At 40.8% G+C, this 20,438-nt stretch overlaps 1 protein-coding gene across 4 annotated transcripts; it reads left to right on the top strand.

Moving 5' to 3' along the window:
* The first annotated feature begins 553 nt into the window (after window positions 1-553).
* yeats2 (YEATS domain containing 2) lies at window positions 554-20,437 on the top strand. Of its 4 annotated transcripts, none has more exons than XM_020711048.2 (30): window positions 554-682; window positions 1,034-1,139; window positions 1,273-1,370; window positions 1,467-1,559; window positions 1,657-1,890; window positions 1,977-2,095; window positions 3,362-3,523; window positions 4,872-4,983; window positions 5,170-5,214; window positions 5,299-5,467; window positions 5,805-5,870; window positions 6,709-6,873; window positions 7,595-7,680; window positions 8,129-8,317; window positions 8,617-8,842; window positions 9,064-9,222; window positions 9,493-9,608; window positions 11,613-11,762; window positions 12,063-12,242; window positions 13,044-13,410; window positions 14,011-14,145; window positions 14,416-14,547; window positions 14,784-14,934; window positions 15,659-15,735; window positions 15,824-15,903; window positions 16,930-17,134; window positions 17,401-17,636; window positions 17,714-17,788; window positions 18,018-18,091; window positions 19,234-20,437. In XM_020711048.2, exons 2-30 carry the CDS (start codon window positions 1,040-1,042, stop codon window positions 19,340-19,342), a joined length of 4,110 nt encoding a protein of 1,369 aa, XP_020566707.1. In that variant the 5' UTR covers window positions 554-682; window positions 1,034-1,039; the 3' UTR covers window positions 19,343-20,437. The 4 variants fall into 4 exon arrangements, with proteins under 4 accessions (XP_020566707.1, XP_004079378.1, XP_023820772.1 ...); XM_004079330.4 differs by having other exon boundaries at window positions 5,805-6,053; XM_023965004.1 differs by lacking the exon at window positions 5,805-5,870.
* Window position 20,438: the final 1 nt, after the last annotated feature.

Genomic DNA, 20,438 nt, shown 5'->3' with positions numbered 1-20,438 from the left:
AACGTTTAAAAAATGAAGGGTGATGTATTTATAGTTAAAACCTTGAATAGATATATTAGCTTCTTCTTTCATACACTTTTTTCAGTGTTTCAGTGTTCCTTGTTGTTCCTTTTGCTAATAACGTACCCCCCCCCCCCCTTTTTTTTTTTTACTTTCAGGTTTCGTCATGACAAAGCCGAATGCATGACTAGTAAATGTTGGAATTATCAGGAACTGATAAGATTAAGGCCAAAAAGCTGAAGAGATGACTTGAGCATTGCATTGTTGTCATGAGGTTCAACAGATAATAAACACCTTATTTTCACGTTTGTTCTGAATATCTGGTCCAGCAACCTACACAGCTTGATAAACAAGTTATGCCTTTGGCTCGGAAATTATACTTCCCTTTTCCTAAGAAATACGGTGTGTTAGTTTGTCTTCATTCTTTTACGTTAATGGCTATGGTTTCAAAGAACTGCGCTTCCTAGCGGCTGTTTTGTTAAATGCAACAAAAACTGTTGTGGAAAAAGCACCCAGCAGGGGGCAGTGATGCCACCTTTTGGAGATTAGTAAACATAGTAGAAGAAGAAGAAGGAGCGCCCCTGAGATTTAATTATTTCCATAGCACGAGTGTTGAATGAATGTGGAGCTAAAGCATAACGACAAACATTTTCCAAGATACTTTTCAGCATAAGGCCCTGCAGTAAGTCTGCATTTAAAGTCAAAATCTTTATGAACTGTGCTAATTTTGGCTAAAATTAGCAAACAAAACTGCAGTAGTAGTAGTAGCTAAGTGTTGTTGTTGGTGCTGTGTCTGGACTCTGGTCGAGCGACTTGTTTGGATTTATTGAAAACACCCAGGGCAGTGTGTTGTGGGTTAATTTCTCATACTGGTTTAATTGTATTCACGGTACAAATAACTGAGTAGTTCATAGCACATATTTCTGCGGAGGAAGGAAAATCTGTCATGCTAACAAGTTACTTTGCAGCTAGCTAGCTAGTCGTCGTAGCTAATGTTTTAAGTGCATTTCTCAATTTCTGTTCTCATTCAAAGACAGACATGTCAGGAATGAAACGAAAAATAGAAGGAACCGACCCAGACTATGAAGACATTTCACAGGTCCGAAATAACAAAAGAAATAAAACTGCTGAGCACGATGGTAAGCAAATCCAACTCCTTATGTGACGTCTGCTTTGCATGTTTTGCTCATAACCACCTATCTCTCTGGATTTAATTTCAACCGTTTTTTTTTGTTTTATTCATTTATTTTTTTGCTTTTGGTGCGCTTGCAGCTCGAGAAGCGACGATTCAGAAGATCGAAACCATCATTAAGGAGCAGTTTTCTTTGGAAATGAAGAACAAAGAGCACGAGATAGATGTGATTAGCCAGGTATTTGAACTGTGTTCATGTTTGTGAACGACACAAAAGAAATAAGTCCATTTGTTTAACATTTTGATTGGTTTGCACTTTTTATGGTTATTGTAGCGCTTAAACGAGGCCAGGAAGATGATGGACAGGTTGCGGGCTTGTATAGTTGCCAATTATTATGCCAGTGCTGGAATAACTAAAGTCCCTGAGGTATTTATTTGCGTTTGATTTGTGGTCAGTCACTTTTATTGTGGGGGTATGGATTTGCAGCAGGTCATCTATTTATATATATTTTTGTATGTTCTAGCATGCACCTAAAAGTGATCCAGCTGTGTTAAACCATCCAGCCATTCGACGGTTCCTGGAGCCTCCATCACGGTCTTCCTCACCAGTAAACCAAGGCTCTGAAACCCCTTCTCTGGTCCAGTCAGAGTCCGAGTCCCTCTCACAGCAAGGAGACGGAGCGGAGAGGAACGGAGAAGGAGCGTGGAGAGAGGAGGGCAGCAGGCAGGTGCGCAGACCTGGACGCAACACAGGAAAAGTAGGTTTTTTGTTGGTTGTTTGAAGGCTGCAGAATGGTCTCATGGCCTTTCTTTAAGACTGGTAGATTTTCCTTTTATGACGTAGGACACATTTGGTGTGCCTTCAACCATTGGAGCGGAGCAGCGGGTGACCTACCTCACAACTGGAGACGAAGCTTCTAGACTCTACGTAAAAAAGACAATCGTCGTGGGGAACGTATCCAAGTATGTAGCCAAACACTGCACATCAAAAGCTTTTTTTGGAATCACAGATGTACTTTTTGCATGTGTGATAAGAACTGCCTGGTCAGGCTGTTTATTTGTCATCTATAGTCTGACTGCTGTTTTTGTGGTATCAGAGATGATATTGGGGGCAGGTTTTTGGTCTGCATGGTAGACGGGGTTGAGATTTCCCGCAACAGTAACTCGCTCTGAAAGCTTTTGTTGGAATACATTCAAAATAACATTTATTAGTAAAATTTAAACTAAATGAAAACCTTTGATATTGCTAAATTAGGAACATTTTCTTGCTTCTTTTCAAGTATATAGTTTAGATTTCAAATGAATGATTAATCATACATCCATGTCTCTGACAGTGAACCGTGTTTAATGTTTCATTTTGTTGGCTTTTTATTTGCAATTTAAATGTTTGTTTTTGACTGAAATCTCTCTTTTTTGGTGCTAGCCTGAGTTCAGAAATGAGACTTTTATCATAACATTGTGTTTTATCAGCTCTTTCTATCTAACTTTGGTGTGTTGTAGGATTTCTTTGAACATGTCATTAAACTGGCATTGGTTGCATTTGATGTTTTGGTTTATTGAGACTGTGCTCCTGTTTTTGTGTGTTTTAGACTCATTAAATCAGCAGAGCTTCACTGTTCCGTGTATAAATCCATTTAAGTGCAGACAAGGCATTTAAAAACAATGCCTACAGTTGTTAGAATGTATTCAATAATAGAGCAAACAGTACAACAGAGTTGTTTTTTGTCTAACATGGTCTTGTGTAAGAGCTTCCTCTCAAAATATTGAACCACATCTCTTTTCTGCTACAAGCCCAGTCTTGATAAAGATGTAAAACAAGTTTTATTTTTTCTAATTGGCCAAAGGGAATCCAGAGAGCTCAGACCACTTAATTCATCTTTAGATGGACACATTAATGTGCTCTTTAAACATGTCGAAAGACCTCTGCTTTGTTGACATTTTTTGCTTTTTACAGACTCTAGATGAACATGAGAAAAAATGATTTTAATAATTTTAATATTAATAATTTTAGTTTTTAGCTGTTATGCTTGTATTATCTGATAAATGCTCATCTTTCCAAGCTATTTGTTGTCACTTGTTATGTTATTTTATTTGGCACTTAAAACATTCCTCAGTCTTTTTTTATGTCTGTACCTGAATTTTTCAATAACATCTTAGCACTTAAACTATCCCATAAGGCTTGTAGAGCCTGAATAATTTCTGGCTCTGTTTGCTTCTCTACTCTTTCAGGTACATTCCTCCAGATAAGCGGGAAGAGAGTGATCAGTCCACCCACAAATGGATGGTTTACGTCCGAGGCTCTCGGAGGGAACCCAGCATCGACCACTTTGTAAAGAAAGTCTGGTTCTTCTTGCACCCCAGCTACAAACCGAACGACCTTGTGGAAGTCAGGTTTGTAACTTTATGTGAACTAAATTGTACGCCCTTGTGGTTCATGTTTTTCTAACATAGGTAGTATTTTTACAAAATCAGGGTAAGCTTCTCTCTGATCACCCGAGGCAACAATAACTGCAAGAAAGGCAGCGGTGATATGATTCCATGCTTTGTTTCAGTATTTTTTATCAATATTTACTCCCCTGTCACAGGAAGACTCTGAGTCAGTGGTTTGCATTTCCTCCTTCCACAAACCTCTTGCACAAATTAAAAGGCATATCAAACTCTTCATCACCTCCTGACATGTGATTTATCAGTTTGTGTGGAAAAATGTAGCGAAAAATATAATTTAGTAAATACCGCCCCCTTGTGCATTGTTTGATCTTGCAGCTCATGCAGCCTAATTTCAAAAGAAACTCGGGTCTCAATTGAGGCTTAATGAGGCCATCGATTAGGAGGAAATGCTGCTCATTTTGCATTTCAAACGTTATCCTCAACATGACTCTCACATGTTTAAATTAGTTGTTGTTTACATTGCCTTCGCTCAAATTACCTGTTTTTTATGAATCAACAAAACGGTTGCAATTTTAATGTAGATATCTCAAGTTTGGCAACTCTTTGAGCTGAAGATGCACTCACACTGCTGCTACAGCCGTTCATGAGCCTCTCATGACTGACTGACTCACCGGCTGAGTCTGACTGAACACGGCATAAATGTAGATGAGCGGATGTGTCAAAGTAAAGGAAACAAGCCTTAAAAGACTTTGGAAATTCTAACATACATCTTGTTTCTGTAGTTAAATGCCATCTCGAAATTGTGTTTTTAACATTCTTGTGGCATTTTTCTGAGGATTGAGGACATATTAAAAGAACTTTTAAACTTAAAATTACATTTCTGAGGATTTCTGTATTCAAGTTGTTGTGAATCGGGAGCAAACGAAAAAATGCCTTTTGTAATAGACCTTATTTTTTAAGTAGAAAACACGGGGCTCCCTTCTCCACTTCATTCTGATGCATCCACTTGTAAACGACTAGATCCTCGTAAGTCTTCCTTTCCCTATTTGGCATCTGCCTCAAAACTGTACGGCTGAATAGCTTCTAAATTGCTCGCCAGTAATGTTAGGTGAGGGGAATTTCTAATGAACTACTGCCGCTCTGCAGAAACTATGCCTTAGAAAACAACTCAGCTTAATCATAAATAAAAGACCACCGAGAACGATTTAAAAAATAGAACATAAGATGATCAGAGTGGGACTTTAACTAACTTGTGTTTGTTTGTGTTAGATGAATCCCTTACACTAAAAGCATTAATTGGGATTCAATTCGATTTTTCTTGGAATGACTGTAAGCACATCTCTTTTCTCAGTGAGTCCCCCTTTCATTTAACGCGTCGTGGCTGGGGGGAGTTTCCTGTCAGGATCCAGATCCACTTCAAAGACCCTCGCAACAAACGTATTGACATCATTCACCAGCTTAAGGTCAGATCTCATCAAATACTTCCACCTTCCATATCCAGTTTGACCAAGTCTCCTCCAGGCAACCAGATAGTTGGTCTTGCAACTATGCCAATAAGTCATTCTGACTTATTGGCATATTTACATTTGTAGCTAAGAGAATAAGTCAGCACCTGTTTATTGTTGACCTTTTCTTGGGGTTTTTCGCAGCTGGACAGAACGTACACTGGACTTCAGACCCTTGGGGCAGAAACTGTAAGTCCTGGATTCCTGCAACATTTCCTGTTTTGACTTCTCCGCTCAGGCTTTTGCAGTCACACACCGCTATTCCTATTCCAGGTGGTTGATGTGGAGCTCCACAGAGACTCTCTTGGGGAAGATTACTACTTTCAGTCGTCTTCCTCCAAGGTGACGCAAGGAACAGCCAGTCCTTTGTCAGCCTCCAGCTTTGCCCAGAGTCGCGGACGATCTGCTTCCCCCATCTCCCATGACGGCAGTGTAGACAAAGGTACAAAAACAGACACAAAAATAGCTTTGGAACATGACCATGAAAATGGATCGCATTGAAGGATTTTAGCCTTATGGGGTAAATCAGAACTGCTAGAGAGGCGACTTAAAAGTCCTATGGGTGGATTTTTGACAATGCAGTTTCAGGTTGATCCACCATCTATGTCTGTTTGTTTTGATGCACCTTACGTGCATTTTCATTATCCCCAGTCTATCCTAGATGAAAGTCTTTATTGTGAAAGATATGATGATCTAGATAACATTATGCCAACTGCTTTGTGCCGACTTTAGACGAGGTAGAAACAAAGTTTTAAAGCAGTCTCTCCTCCTGTCTCCAGGTTTGATTAAAGCAGAAGTGGGAAGTGCTGCAGTTGCTCTTAGTTCAGGTCTTTCTCTTGCTGCTGGTGAGCGCACTCCAACACGTCCCAAAACTGGTGACAGGGTTACTTTGGGTTCCCATGGCAACTCTGCCTTCCAACCAATCACAGCCAGCTGTAAGATAGTCCCTCAAGGACAGCCACCCAGTCCCGCTGAATCTCCTGGGAAACTGTTCCAACCCATCACCATGAGCTGTAAAATAGTTTCAGGCAAGTGTCTCCATCAGTTTTTTTTATAGCAGCTATATCTGCCCTATTCAGAAGTTGAGCTTAGTCACTAAAATAAAATATTTCATTATGTCAGTGTTTCACATGTAATAAAGCATTTATTTGATAAATTTACCACCAAATTACAAACAACAATTAAGTGAAAAGACACTTTTCTTAAGAAAAGTGATTTTTTTTGTCATTAATAAATTGAATATATAACCTTTTTTTGTCTTTTATGTTCTAACCCTCATCTGAGATCATAAATGTTGGGTACCCAAAATACCAACTGTCTGGTATCGGGTCATGATGCAGTTTAGACACGTAGGGCTCCAGAATGGACTGATTATGGTTAGGAGTGTTCTCTTGGGAAAGCCTACCCCCTTAAGAGCTAAAGGAGACATCTGATGAGGAGGTCCAGTAATGAAGTCCTAGATGAGCTGCCAAAAAAAAGCACCCCATGAAAAAGAACAGTCAAATTTAGAGGTGTTAAAAGCTTAAAATATTTCATGAAATTGGTGTGATTAACAGTTGATGTTCTTTAGACTATCTTAGCCCTCAAGTTCTCTTCCATTTCAATTCCTCCAATATCTTTGACATATAAAACACCAAAAGATTTACTCTGTATCTGTTTACTGGTACATCTTCTCATCTATAGGCTCCCCCATCTCCACCCCAAGCCACTCTCCCCTGCCTCGCACACCCATCGCCTCCACCCCCGCTCACACCAAGGATGGCTCCTCTGTGCTCAACAACCCTTATATCATAGTAGACAAACCTGGCCAAATGATCGGCATGACTTCCTCGTCTGCTGGGCCCACAGGTACAAATCTTTTTGTCAGTGCTGCCGATGCTCCACAGAGTTTAAAAGCAAACCTCTAAGATGCCCTTGAAAACGTTTAATGGCTACAGAGAATGGAAAGTACAGCAAATGATCAAATCTGGAAGATTTTTTTTCTGCACATCTCTGCACCCAAAGCCTCTTGTCTGTTCTTCTCTTTAATATTTTAAAAAATATTTGATAGTATTTTTGTCTGTGGGTTTCGTTTTCTAATGAGTGACGTGAGGTGAAACAGCAGAATAGCTGCTGGCTCTGAGATTACCATGGCAACAGCGCTGTGGTAGTTCATGATCAGGGCAGGAGAACATCTTAAAAATCCTTTTGCTCTTTTGAGAAAAGATGAATTAGAAGTACTTTTTTGCTCCATGGAGTGCAGGCTGCTTCATGATCACAGATCTATTTTACACATCAGAAACTTGGGTAACCATTGCACCATTGGAGCTCTTTCTCTTATGTTGTGCTATTATATCCACTTAGACACTCCTACGCTTCCTCCACGAGTTCAAACATCAGTCAGATCTAGTTTTGGGATTGGAGCGGTAGTAATGATTTCCCTCAGGATTATGTTGATATGAGTGTCATGGGGGGGTGGGGTCGATTCTCCGAACCTGCAGCTCTACTTCTACATGGAGTGCAGTTAAATGTCCGCTTTAGCATTATCAATAAAGTTATTGCTCATTTTTGTCCATATTCTGTTACATAGGAAGCCCTACAAGCAAACAGGGTCAAGGCACACGCTCCCCAGCACCTAAAGTTCACACCGGCACCTTGCTGTCCTCAGGAGTGAAGGTGAGTTAGCCACGTTTTAGACGAAAGCACATTTTTTTGAGGGATTTATCCATCCTCCAGCCTGTCCCTGTAGCATTTGCCTCTCCAGCAAAGCAGTGTGTATTAATAGTAGGCTGGGGAACTGCCTTCTGCAGATGTGAGCCCTTCAGCAGCTATTTAAATAGGGCATCTTTGTGAAGATGGGGGTGGGGGTGTGGGAAGCTCTGTAGAGAGAATTACTCGGTTCAGCTTCACACCAAATGTCTTGACAGCCTGCAGTAAAGTGATTGCGCTGCCACTTGTTGCCATCCTTTTGATTATTCTGTGATTTTACTTTGAAATTCTCTTCTAATACAGTTTTAGTCCTGTCACCGTTTAGTCCAACATTCTTCGACATGTTCACAAAAGCGACTGTTATTTTTTGCAAGAACAGTCATCTTTTAAAACATTTCTTGTGTTTCTTGTTCAGGTTATTATCAAACAGGAGCCAGGGGAAGTTTCAACAGCGCAGCAGCAGCAGATGGTTTCCACGGTAACCAGCCAGCAGCAACCTTCTGCTGCAGCAGCTCACCAGTTGGTTGCAATGAAAGGAGGTCACATGATCTCCATGACGGCTCAGAAACAGGCCGGAGGAGCCACAGGGTCCACAACAAGCAAGGTCAGACATTCCTGCATAGATCCAGACAGTAACCAGGAGGATCTACCTGAATTGCGTCCAAAAAGCCAAGTTTAGCTTCCAGATCCCAAAAGAAAACAGTCTGATGAGATTTGACGGAACAAGGAAAAATAAGATCTATAATGTTTTAAAAACTTGTTTCAGGCTTTAAACTTTTGAAAGATCAAGTACTGCAGTCTTTTTTTTCTTGCTCTCACTCATCATTATTTTTCATTCCCAAACACAGTAACTCCTAAACATTTCTTTTCATTTGTTTCTCTCTCCCCTTCTTCTCTTTGTAGATGTTGGGGATTCCTGTTGGCTCCACACTTCAATCTTCGGTTAAGCAAGTTGCCATCAGCAGTGGGCAAATTCTGGTTGCCAAGGGCAACCCCGGTTCCAAAGTGATGGGAGGCAAGCAGGTTTTGGCTCAGGGAGTTGCTAAAGCCATCGTCAGTGGAGGCAGCGCCTTGTCAGGCCAGCAGGGCGGCGCCAAGACAGCTGGTGGTTCAGGGGGCAAAAGTGGAGGTTTGAACTCACAGACATGACTGACATTTAGATTCACTATGATAAACCTTTACATCTTAGCTTATAGGAAATTAGCTCTTTTTATCTCAAACATTTAGATTCTGTAATATTGTAAACCTTGAATTGTAAATAAACACCTTTCTGAAAAATCAGACACTTTTGGTTTTACACCCTTCTTCCTTTTACCTTGATCTGTACACCGTCTTTTGTATTTTTTACAGTAATGGCTACTCTGCAGCTTCCAGCCAACAACTTGGCGAATTTGGCCAATTTGCCTCCTGGCACCAAACTTTATCTGACGACCAACAGTAAGAACCCATCAGGGAAAGGAAAGCTGCTGCTGATACCACAGGGAGCCATTCTCCGAGCATCTAGTGCAAGTAAGACATCCTCAAACTTATGTTTATGCCTTTAAGTACAAAGAAACCTCCACATTATTTAGATCTGTTTCAGTTATACTACACACTTATTATCCTATTAGTTTTAAATAGCTGCTTTGTTTGTACTTTTGTCCAACAATTCACTTTATCAATCTTAGTTTTATGCTTTTATGAATTGAGAACCACAAAGCTGATTGATTACTAAATATTAAAGTGTAATAGGATTGTTTACCTGATTTAAAAATGTCCTGTCGTCTGCGTGGAATTAAGGTCAGCAGTCCCAGAGCAGCTCCTCTGGAGGCGCAGGAGGTTCCCAGAGCTCCTCTTCCAGCAATCTTACTTCAAACCTGTCCTACACATCCTACATCCTTAAACAGACCCCACAGGTAGTTACACTCTTGTTTTTTTATATAAATAACTACCGTAATTTCCGGACTACAAGCCGCTACTTTTTTCCTGCGCTTACAGCCCTGCGGCTTATTCAGTGACGCGGCTAATTTATGGATTTAATTAGCGGCCGCCATGTACGTACTTTCGAACTCAGTGAATAGTTTGAATTCTTTATCTAACACCAAGCACAAGGCATTTATATTCAACACACCTTTAAGCAGCCAAACAGCATGGACTTGACTTCAGGTCTTAGACACTTCAGTCATGGTTCAACAAAACGAAACACGCATGCCCGGCCGCATCCCAGAACCCTTTGGTGCCATTAGACCCAACGTGCACGTGATCGCCGCTACAATATGATGAAGCTTTCAAGTTAAAAGCAATCGTTAAAAGCAGCATAAAAAAGTCCACCGTCACCAACGGGTTTGGAAAAGCCGGTTTCCTGCGTGACGGAGAGAACAGCGCATGGAGTGAATTTACACTCCATTTACGGTTTCTAAGGAAACCGTAAAAGCGGAATTTTGCTTTGAAAAATTCACAGCCTCCGTGTGAGCTGGAGACATCTCCTGCTGATTGAGCTGCGGGGCCGATGGCAGTCCCACGTAACAACGCACCCGCCCCTCATACACAAAACGTACAGTATTAAGTCCGATTGCTTTGCACTGAAACGATTTGCTCCATCCACCGGCGCAACGGGGACGAAGTGCTCCTCCTTGAAGCCGCCCTGGCCAGAGGTGTCAGAGTAGATAGGAAGGGGAGACAAGGAGCGCGCGGGGCGGGAGCGGAGCGCAGAGGCTTCTGAATTCTGACGCACGCGCCGCACTGAGGCGCGCGTATCACGCTGAGGCGCGCGCTTTTCAGTCAGTCGCCGCTGCTGTATTTTACCGGTGTGTTTTTTAACCAGCCCTGTTACTCCCATAACGCTGCCGCGACACAAGCGGAAGGAGAGCTTTTCCCGTTCACCCCTCCATGCACTGCTGATACTTGCTCATTCTTAAACACGTACAACAGAATGGCGAGCCGGGCATTGGCCCCGCCTTTAGCCCCTAAGACTCATGGGAAATGTGGAATCGCAGATGTAAATTTCCTCATCATAACTGAGGGATGTAATGTTGATTATATGGTTACTGTTTGTAATTTTATGTATGATACCTAGATTGTCAATAAGTAAAAAAAAAAATGAAATAAAAACACCATAACTGAGGAACTTGTGAACAGAATAGAGGTCCATGCTGTTTGACAGATGTCGATACTCAAATACATGAGCCTGAGGCAAAGCTGGCACCACCCACAATGTGCTAATGAATTGCACTCACTCTGGGATGCTGGCCGTGATCTGTCAGGATGACAATATCGCCTAACACATGCTCGGCTTGTACTCTGACGCGGCTTGTGTATGTGTAAAACTAATTAAACACGTGAAAGTGGGTGGGTGCGGCTTGTAATCGGGTGCGCTTTGTAGTCCGGAATTTACGGTAGTTGGAATTACATAGCATTGTCATTGTTCTACATTTCTGTTGGAGATTGTTTGGAATTCACAGCAGCAAGGTTTCTTTATTGACTGTCAGTCGTGTGTTTCTGCATGCATTCTCATGAACCCTCTTCATAATACTGCCTGTTCTTCTCTGTAAAGAAATGGCTCCCTGTCCCGGCTTTTTATCTGCTGCTTGTTCTAAAAATTCTTCTATGGGCTCCACTTTCAACAACACAAAAGATGGAAGAATAGGAAAATAAAAATGTCCTTTGAAATCTCATTTTTCTTGAGTATGGCTTTGTTAGCTGTTTACAGAGTTGCTTAAGATCAAATTCTAGTGCGACAGCAGATTTTCAGCTTAATGTTCACTTCTAGATCAGCTTGTTTGGACAGTGGAAAGCATTGAGGTTCTTTTTTAACATCCATATGCCTTCAGAGAGAGCACTTGTTTATTTTTCCCTTTTGTAACTTCTGCTGTTACTGTCCTTCCCACGCCCACGTCCAAACCTAACTTTGTGCTTCGAAGGGCACATTTCTGGTTGGGCAGCCAGCGCAGGGGGCTGCGAAACAGGGGGGTGCCAGCTCAGCAGCTCATTCAGCAGCTTCTCCAGCTGCAGCTGCTACCCAGCAGGCCATTCGGGTCACAGCTGGACAGAAAGCAGCCATCTTGGCTCAGGTGAGTGAACATCCCTGATATCAGGCCTTTACTGCTACCTTTAGTATTTTTTTTAAGCTAAACTGTTGTTCATGAAGATTTTCATAAGCAGCCTGAAGCGAGTCTTTATAAAATGTTTAAAAAAACAGAAAAGGTTTTCCAAAAGAGCTAAACTAAGGAATTGTTTTTTTCAACTCTGAATTCCTTTAATCATGATGTTTTAATCCTGTAGTGCAAATAAATCCTGTTTTAAATAAATTTCTAAATAGTTATAAATGTGTATCCTTTGACACCTCCCCGTTGTGTTTTTTTTACTGGCAGGTGGTGGGCTCCACCCAGGGCGCCCAGCTTAAGCTGTCTGACGGCTCCGTCAAGACCGTGACATCAGCAGGAGCCGGTCACATGTCCAAGTTGGGTACCACCACTCTGAGGATGACGGGCGGAGTCATCACTACTTCAAGCTCCACCCCTGCCAGCACTGCAGCAGCCAATCAGCAACAGGTTGGCTTCATTACAATTTAATAATAGCAATGTAAAGCAAACTTGTTAATCTCAAAAGTTTCTTTAGTTTTATTTACATTTTGTATTTTTTTGTAAAAATGTAAGAAAAGTCAGCATCTTCTAAACAATTAGATTTTATGTTTTGAGCATAAGCAGCTTCTTGGATATTGAATGACATTATTGACCGTCTCTGAAAGCAGAGATGAGTTTGTTGTCTTGTTTAGGAGGGATTGAAAGATTTACAGCATATTTGGCGCCTGTAGGTAGTAGTTATCAGTGCTGCATGTGGGGGCAGAGGGCTCTTCTGTTGTTGTTAAATCCATGGGTGTCATAGTGACCTGAGCATCAGATCTCACTCAAAGGGCTGCACAACAATAAAAACTGAGAGTGAGGAGAAGTTGTTCTGTGCCATGTTTGCTAAATCTTCTTTTTAGTTTTACAGCCCAAACCCACCTGCGGAAAATTCAACTTTTTCCTTTCTTTTGTTGTTGTAGTGGTCTGCAGTTCTACAAAGAATTTGAACGGCAATTCCTTCATATTTAAATTTAGTTTTAAAGGATTTTTCTCTTAAAAAACTTTGAAGAATTCAGTCTTTGTGCCTCAGTAAAACACAGATTTATGTGTAAACACAGATATGTTTAGATAAGGAAACCCTAACACCTCCCTAAAAGGCAAAAAGCCACTGTGTTTTTAAAAACACAGATGAGGTTCTGAATTTGGGGTATTTTGGTTAGAACCACTTTAAATGAGTTCTTGTGTTTTTGTTCATTTCCTGGTTGTGTTTCTCTTGTGTGTTCATAGACGGCTGATAGTGGGAAGTCGGCCTCTCAGCAGCAGTCTCTTCTGGTGGCGGCCAACCAGGCGGCGGTAATCAGTGCAGCCAAGAACTCCAGTGCTGCTGGAGGCGGGAATACGTCCAAAGCTGCTGCATTGAACTCCTCTGGGAAAGGGGCTGGTATCGCTGCGGCAGGAACCAAAACCGCTGTTGGCGCGGCAGTTTCTGCTGCAAAGGGGGTCACAAGCATGCCTGTTGTTGGGATGTCAAAAGGAGGCGGGGTCGGGGCCGTAGTGAGTGTACCCAAAAGCAGCAGCGCCTCCTTGGTTTCTGCAGCATCATTAGTAAGCGGCGTGGCGTCTGGAGGAGGAAGGACTGGTGCAACTCTATCAGGTAGATAGACATGATTTAATGCAACAGTTACTAACTTTTATTGAGCATTAACAGATAGAATTGGGTTTAATTGCCAAAATACTGAATTGGTTTGATTCAAGTATTCATTTAAAACCGATGTTCAGTTATAAATAACACTTTTTTAAATGTTCAAAAAACTGAACAAAAGTGGTTAAAATGTAAAAGTCAAGTAACTAGAAGCTTAAAAATAAACACAAAATGAAGTAAGGACTGGTTCAAAAATTATTTTTAGTTGTTTTTTTCTCTTTGTAACCCGCAAAGAAAATCTAGATAAAACAAAAAAATAAATCTTTGGATGCCAGAATACTAAAGACTAGGAATAATTGTAGATTTAAAACAGCTTCATACTTTTTAGGTTGTTCTTTAACTAGATTGATTTGAAAGTTTTCTTCCTCTCCCCCATCATGTTCCTGATTGGCTGGTGTTTAAGCATCAAATGCTCCATGGTATTTCGCACACCTCATTCAATAAAGTTCCTTGTCTGCTTATCGTTTTAATCTCCATTTGTTTGTCTGGATATTAGAGCTACAGAACATGGAAGGAGAGCTGACACACACATTTTCCTCGTATGTTTTTCAGGGATGCTGAAGATCCACTCTGGAGCTTCCGGCTCCCAGCAGACGGTCTTAACTATTCCTGCCAACCAGCTCAAGCAGCTGAGCGTCGGCAGCGTTTCTGGTGGACTGCAGACTATTTTCATGCCTGTTGGGAAAGGTAAAACTTTCACATCGACTTTCTTTAAAAAAAAAAAAAAAACCTTTTCAGTTGCATGATTTTCAGAGAGAAATCCTCTTTTTAGTTACAAATGATTTCCGTCTTCAAATAAGACAAAGTTAAAGTGGTTATAGAGATGAAGAAAGACATCGTTTATGTAGGAACAAAAACCCTTTAAATGATTTCCACTCATCTTTCATCTACATACATGTAAAGCCTGTTTCCCTAAAGGGCAAATGCTCCATCCGTGTGTATTTCCTGTGTGTATAGTGGTGGCTAAAGGCCCAGTCTCCAGTACTGCTTCCTCCTCATCATCAGCAACCCCTGGAACAGCTGGGACTGGAGCCTCCCCAAGTCCTGCTAGCCAACAACCCCCCTCCCTTGCCCTGCCTCTGGCACAAGGTGAGAGGGGATCATCCTCACTTCATCTTCATACTTTAATGTATTTGGTTAGGCTGTGTCGGGCTTAGGAAGGATGCAATCACTTTAATATTTTTTTTATATCAAAAATCAAGTATTGTAACGAACCCATCATGTAACACCCATTCCCTGTCATTTCACATTTCCCTTTCCTCTTTGTGTTTATTTGGTTTGGATCTTCTGCTGGAAATGAACGCTTCTGCTCTCTGCTGTAACAGTGAAAACAGAGCCGGGGGCTTGTCCATCTGTGTCAGCCTGCCCTTCGCCCCCAGTGGCTGGCGCTGCCCCCACCTCTGTCCACGTTACCTCAGCCACCACCACGGTCAAGCAGGAGCAAGGAGCGGAGAGCGCCGCCCACGACCTCATCAAGTAATGCAAAGAAGGGTCGTAGTTTTAGCATCACGTTTACCGCAGACTCTGATAGAGTACCGAAAATATTAGTTGCTCTCCTCCTTTTAAATTTTCCATTTAATCTAAGACTAAAAATATTTTAAACGTTTTTTTATTGCCTTTTCTTATTCCTTTTAATTCATATATTTTTAAATAGTATGAATCGCTAACAGTGTTAGCTGCAAAGCTAATTTTCAACTGTAGTCGCTGGGAAAGTCGTAGGTTTACCAACAACAAACACCAAAAACACACAAAATCTACAATAAAAGTGACAAATAATACAAGAGTTTGAAAGTTGAAGTAGTCTCTACACATGTCAAATTAATAAAAACTCACTCAAAACCATGAGTTAAAAGAGAAGTATCACGGTGAATGACAACAAGCAACGTTTGAAAAGGACTTTGGATTACGTTGAACAGCTTATCAAGTCTAATTCTGCCTTTTTTGTAAAATAAAATGTATACAAACTGTAATTTTACAAAATTACTAGAAGAAAAACACAAACACCGAAAATAATCAATTATGGTCAAATGATAAATAAAAAAATGGATAAATACAGAAAAGAAAAATAACATTTAGACAATAAAAAAAACCTAAAGTTTAGACAGGTTTTTTTTTTAAGTAGAACTGATTTGTATGGTTTGTGAATATTAAGAAAACAAAACACAACAGTTAAACTACACTTGGCTCACTTTCGTTGCAGCACTGAGCACATAGAGACCATGATGCAGCTGCTGACTGCTGTTGTGAAGAAGTTCCCTTTAATTGTGCCAGAAAAAAGTAAGTTTGCTTTCTTTCCAGGTGATCCAACAAAGAACACAGATTTTTTTTCTCTCCAGCTGTCTGAATATTCTTTTTCTGTGTTTAGCTGAAGACTCCCACCAGTTTTGTGCCTCCTCGATGGAACAGTATTATTCCTGGAACATTGGCAAGCGGCGAGCATCAGAGGTAACTTTATGCTTCTTATCAATTGTTTTTCTAAAAACTAAAAATCTTTCCATGTCTGCACCTGTCAGGAAAACTGAAGTGAGTCAGAAAAAGCAGAAACGTGTCATTAGACAGAGCTGCATTTCTAACTTTATGAAAATTTGTCATTTTTACATTATTGCACCAAATCACCCATAGATGCAGTTAGAAAGGATACTAGTCTGGTCTGAACCTTCCATTCAACAAATCACATCTGCCAGAAAATATCTGAAAATATTCTGCTCCCCTCTGATCCTTCTGATCCTAAAATGATGAAGTTGAATGGATACAGTGATCCCTCGCTTTGTTGCGCTTCACCTTTCACTTCATCTTTCTTTTTTTCTTTTTTTCAAAGCGCACTGTGCTCTGTGTCCTAATTGGCTGTTGGCCTTGTCAGTCAATCAATATCTTTGGTGACATGTCTGCTGTACAGAGTTATCTAAATCTTTGTGATGAGATCTCTGTTTCTATTCTATAATCCTGAAAATAAATTGTGAATTTTAAAAGTTTAAACAAGAGAGAATAGTGTGAAAATGTTCATGTCAGACTTGAGAAAAGGTGTTTAAAGTGTGCAGTGAGTTGTTTACGGTCTTAAAACATCTGGACATCCTACTTTGCGACTTACATCCATCCCAGGTTATTTATGGAACATATCCCCCACGATAAACAACAGAACACTGTGTTTCAAAGTCAGTTTTGTTCTTTTGTGTGGTTTGGTTTACACCAACCTGAGAGGGATTTTAGGAGCTTTTTATGAACACTCATCCAGTTTCCAGGTTAAGAACATCAATATCATTCTGATAATCCCTAAAAAAATCCCATCTGTAGTTTGTTGTCTGTGTCATCTGTCTCTGAGTTGCAGAGCTTTCTCCTTGCCGGGTGTTTCTCTGTCAGGTCAGACGTGTCTCTCCGGCTGGACGTCTGTCTGTAATGGGTTCAGCAATGGTGATCTTTAGGGTGATCATTTTGTGGTTTTGTTTCCCAAAGTTTCTCTTTGTGTCTCTGAAGCTCCAGCGAGCTGTGGCCGTGAAGCGAGTCGTCCAGGACGTTCTGGACCGCTCCCCACGCCTGCAGGCCCTTACCCCCCCAAAGACCAGAGAGGTGGTGCAGTGGTGCCGGCAAAGAGGCTACACCCCGCCCGACCCCGAACCCCAGCACAGACATGACGACGAATCCATCGAGGACATTCTCACTCAAATCGATAATGAACCCGGTGAGCTTTTGCCACTTTGTGGAGGAAATCTACACGAGGATCCCTCTGCTCTCAGAAGCTCACTGGGATCAATATTTCCTCCTGAGAGTTCCACATAAGGATGTGTTGCTTCAGCAGCTACCATTAAACCTGGGCGTGTCTTTGGATTCCAGTTTTGTTCAGCTGCTAATCTACAGATGATTGTATTAGTAAAATGAGGCACTAATTATTTTATCCACATGTCAGTTTTTTGCGCGCGGAATCATTTGTCCGCCGTGTGTCTGCAGAGTGCCCGTCGACTCTGAGCGGCTACGAGGAGCTGATGATGCGCCTGGAGCAGATGCAGGCATTGCTGAAGACTGAGCCCGAGGAGGCAGACGATGAAGTTATCGACATCGTTGCCGTGACTCCTCCCCGCCAGAAGCTGAAAGTCAAAGAGGAGGAACAGGAAACGGACGTGGAGCCCAAATTCTTCCTGGGCCCGTCTGTGTCGTCCCAGTTTGTCAGTGAAGCTGCTCAGCAGGTTAGGCACCACTCTGGCATTTTATACTGTTAGAACTGGGAACTTCTAAATGAATGCAACTGCTTTGTCTCTTCTAGATCGGAACGACCTTTCAGCCGGTGGAGGTTGAGAAAAATTTGTTTGCTCCGGTCGTGGAAGCTATGATTCTGAAGGTCAGCTATTATACAAGCCTGAAAAGCACAGAAAAGAAATCCATTAATAAAACTGATACGAATCTAAACTGTCCTAATTCAAGAGAGAGAAAATGAGAAAACACCGGGACCCATTGGGTTTCTTGAAGTAAAGTGGCAGAAGATGGCTTTTCTGCTGTGAATAACACTGAGAAGATAGCAGGCGTCTATTGTACGGGACTAATGATGACTTTTGTGTGTCTGACTGCAGGCTACAGAACAGTTTGCCAGCGACATCCTGAGGGAAGCTCTGGCTGTTTCTTACTCCAAAACGCCCCCAAACAGGTCACTTTGTGTTTCCCTACTTGCTCAAGTATTCACATTTTTTATGGTTTTTAGGGATTTTCTGCTTTTTTGATCCCTTTGTCTATAATGCAAAAACAGGTAGCCTAAAAATAGCAAAAGAACATTAATCTAAAGGAAAAAATAACTACAAAGTAGTAAAAGTATCTAACCACGGAGGAAGTAATTGTTACTACACAAGAAATCTTTATAAGATGTCAAAATATAGAAACTATAAATATAAAACTACAAGCGTGCAAAAATGCAAAAAGTGAGCTGAAAAAGCTGTAAGAATTACTAAAACGACATGTTATACAGCGCATTAATACATTTTTTTGTTTGCTATTTTAAGTCAACGGTTTGTATTTTTTGAGTTTTTCTGTAGTTTATGTTGATTACAGTGAAACATTAAGTGTAAACAGTGGATATTACTCATTTCAGAACAAAATGTGAACAAAATGAGAATACCATCTAAGTACAAGTTGTCCCATCTTAATAAAAACTAACAACTATTCTTAGAACCTAAATTTAAAACTTTGTTTCCAAAATATTGTATTTTGATATCTGAACATTTCTAAAGTTAATCAATTTGAGTTTTTTTATCTTAAATCAAGTTGTTCTATAGTCAAAATTATAAAGCAAAATATTTCAACAATAATTTCCATATTTCTAGATCCTAAAGGAGACAAAAGATGCTCCACTTTGCCTATTTTGAGAAAAGCTTAAGGTGTAGAGAAAAAAGAAGTTAAAACGGCTTAAAGCCTGTTTCAGTGTCTTGTATTTCTAATAACAAGATTTTTAAATCTTTGTACTATCAAATAGTTTGCAGTGTACAAATATTCATTATTATCATTTTGTCACCTAACTTCCAATAAAATATTCCCTGATTAGATTAAAATAAGAAAATTGGAGTAAAGAACAGTGCAGGATGGACATGTTTATCCACCTAACAGTTTTTATGTTACTCAAGTCCATTTTAGTTGTCGAATATCGCCGCTATTTACCACAAATGGAGTAAAGCCTTCAGTTTTTGTTAAGTTCTTATTATTTATCACTAATGCATTGTCAGCAGAGCAGATAGGTCCAGGTCTTACACCCATTTGTAGTGTTGTTAATTCTATTCTAACACATTTGGATTGCTTCAGGGCTCCCAGAGAAATCACCGCCATGAACATCCACCAAGCCCTCAGCAGAATCCCCACCTGTGACTTCCTCACCAACGCACACATGGGTTACTTGAAGAAGGACGGCTGAAGGAGCAAAGATTTCACTTGATTGGTGGAGGAGAGTCTGAGCTGTTGCTGTGTGGAGAATCCGATCAGACTTAGTTTAACCGTCTCAGGTTGTGCCATACGAACAGCCGTGTGGTATTTGTTTTTGCAGAAGGGCTCGTCTTGCTTCTCAAAGCAGCTGATCCGCAACAGAAGAACAATTTGGTGGTTGTTTTTCGAGTCGGAGCGACGCTCTTTCACATCTCACATGAATGGCAGGTTGTCCTATGGAGCTGAGTGTCAGACGGCTCTTCTTAGCTCTGTTTCTTCTTTCTTTTATTTGGCAACTATGAATCTGAGGCAATTTAGGTAAAACATAATTATTCTGTCTAAAGCAAAACAATCTGAGAGGCTCTCCTACAAGTTTTGTTGTCACGACAACCCATAATTATAGCCATTGTGTCCTCCATTGGTGTATTTCAGTGTTTTCCGGCAAATGTCATGGCGGTTTGCCGGCTCTTTACAGGAGGTGACAGCTCTTTGATATTCTAGGGCCTGGTGAGTTTAGTCGAATATCATGTCTGGTTATTAGAATCTCAAACTCCAACAACGTTTTATGATTCTTTAGTGTGTGTGTGTTTTTTTTTTTCCAGTGTTGTTAAAAGTGGATCATGTCTGTGGTGTTGTGTGTTGTGCACATCAGTCAAGAAGACTGATCTGATCAGCATCTCTGGGACAAACCAGTTTGGATCCATATTTAATATTTTCCTTTCAAACAGAAGGACTCTTGCGATGGTCTCTTTTACTGAAGTCCGTTAAAGTATTAGGCCAGCCATTTCTATTTTTAAAGTTTTACTTCTTTAATCTTCTCATTTCGATAAAACCTCACCATGGTGGTCTGAAGTGTGTAATGTTGATTTAATGTCAGGCTCCCCGTCTGCCCCCCCCAGATCTAATGTCTTCTGCATTATTTTAATGTGTGGGTGATTGGACAGTTGAATGTTTAAAGTGGGAAGGATGCCAACCACGTTTAATTTGTGAAAAAGATCCCTGAACACTGTATTTTAAACGTTTTTGTACACAGCAGAAATGTGACAGATATTCTTCTAATAAACTCTAAAAAATACTTTGCAAACACT

Source organism: Oryzias latipes, chromosome 17 (assembly GCF_002234675.1).
Source record: "Oryzias latipes chromosome 17, ASM223467v1".
Classification (NCBI taxonomy): domain Eukaryota; kingdom Metazoa; phylum Chordata; class Actinopteri; order Beloniformes; family Adrianichthyidae; genus Oryzias; species Oryzias latipes.
The sequence above is the reverse complement of the archived record's forward strand: the minus strand, read 5'-3'. Positions and strand labels throughout refer to the sequence as shown.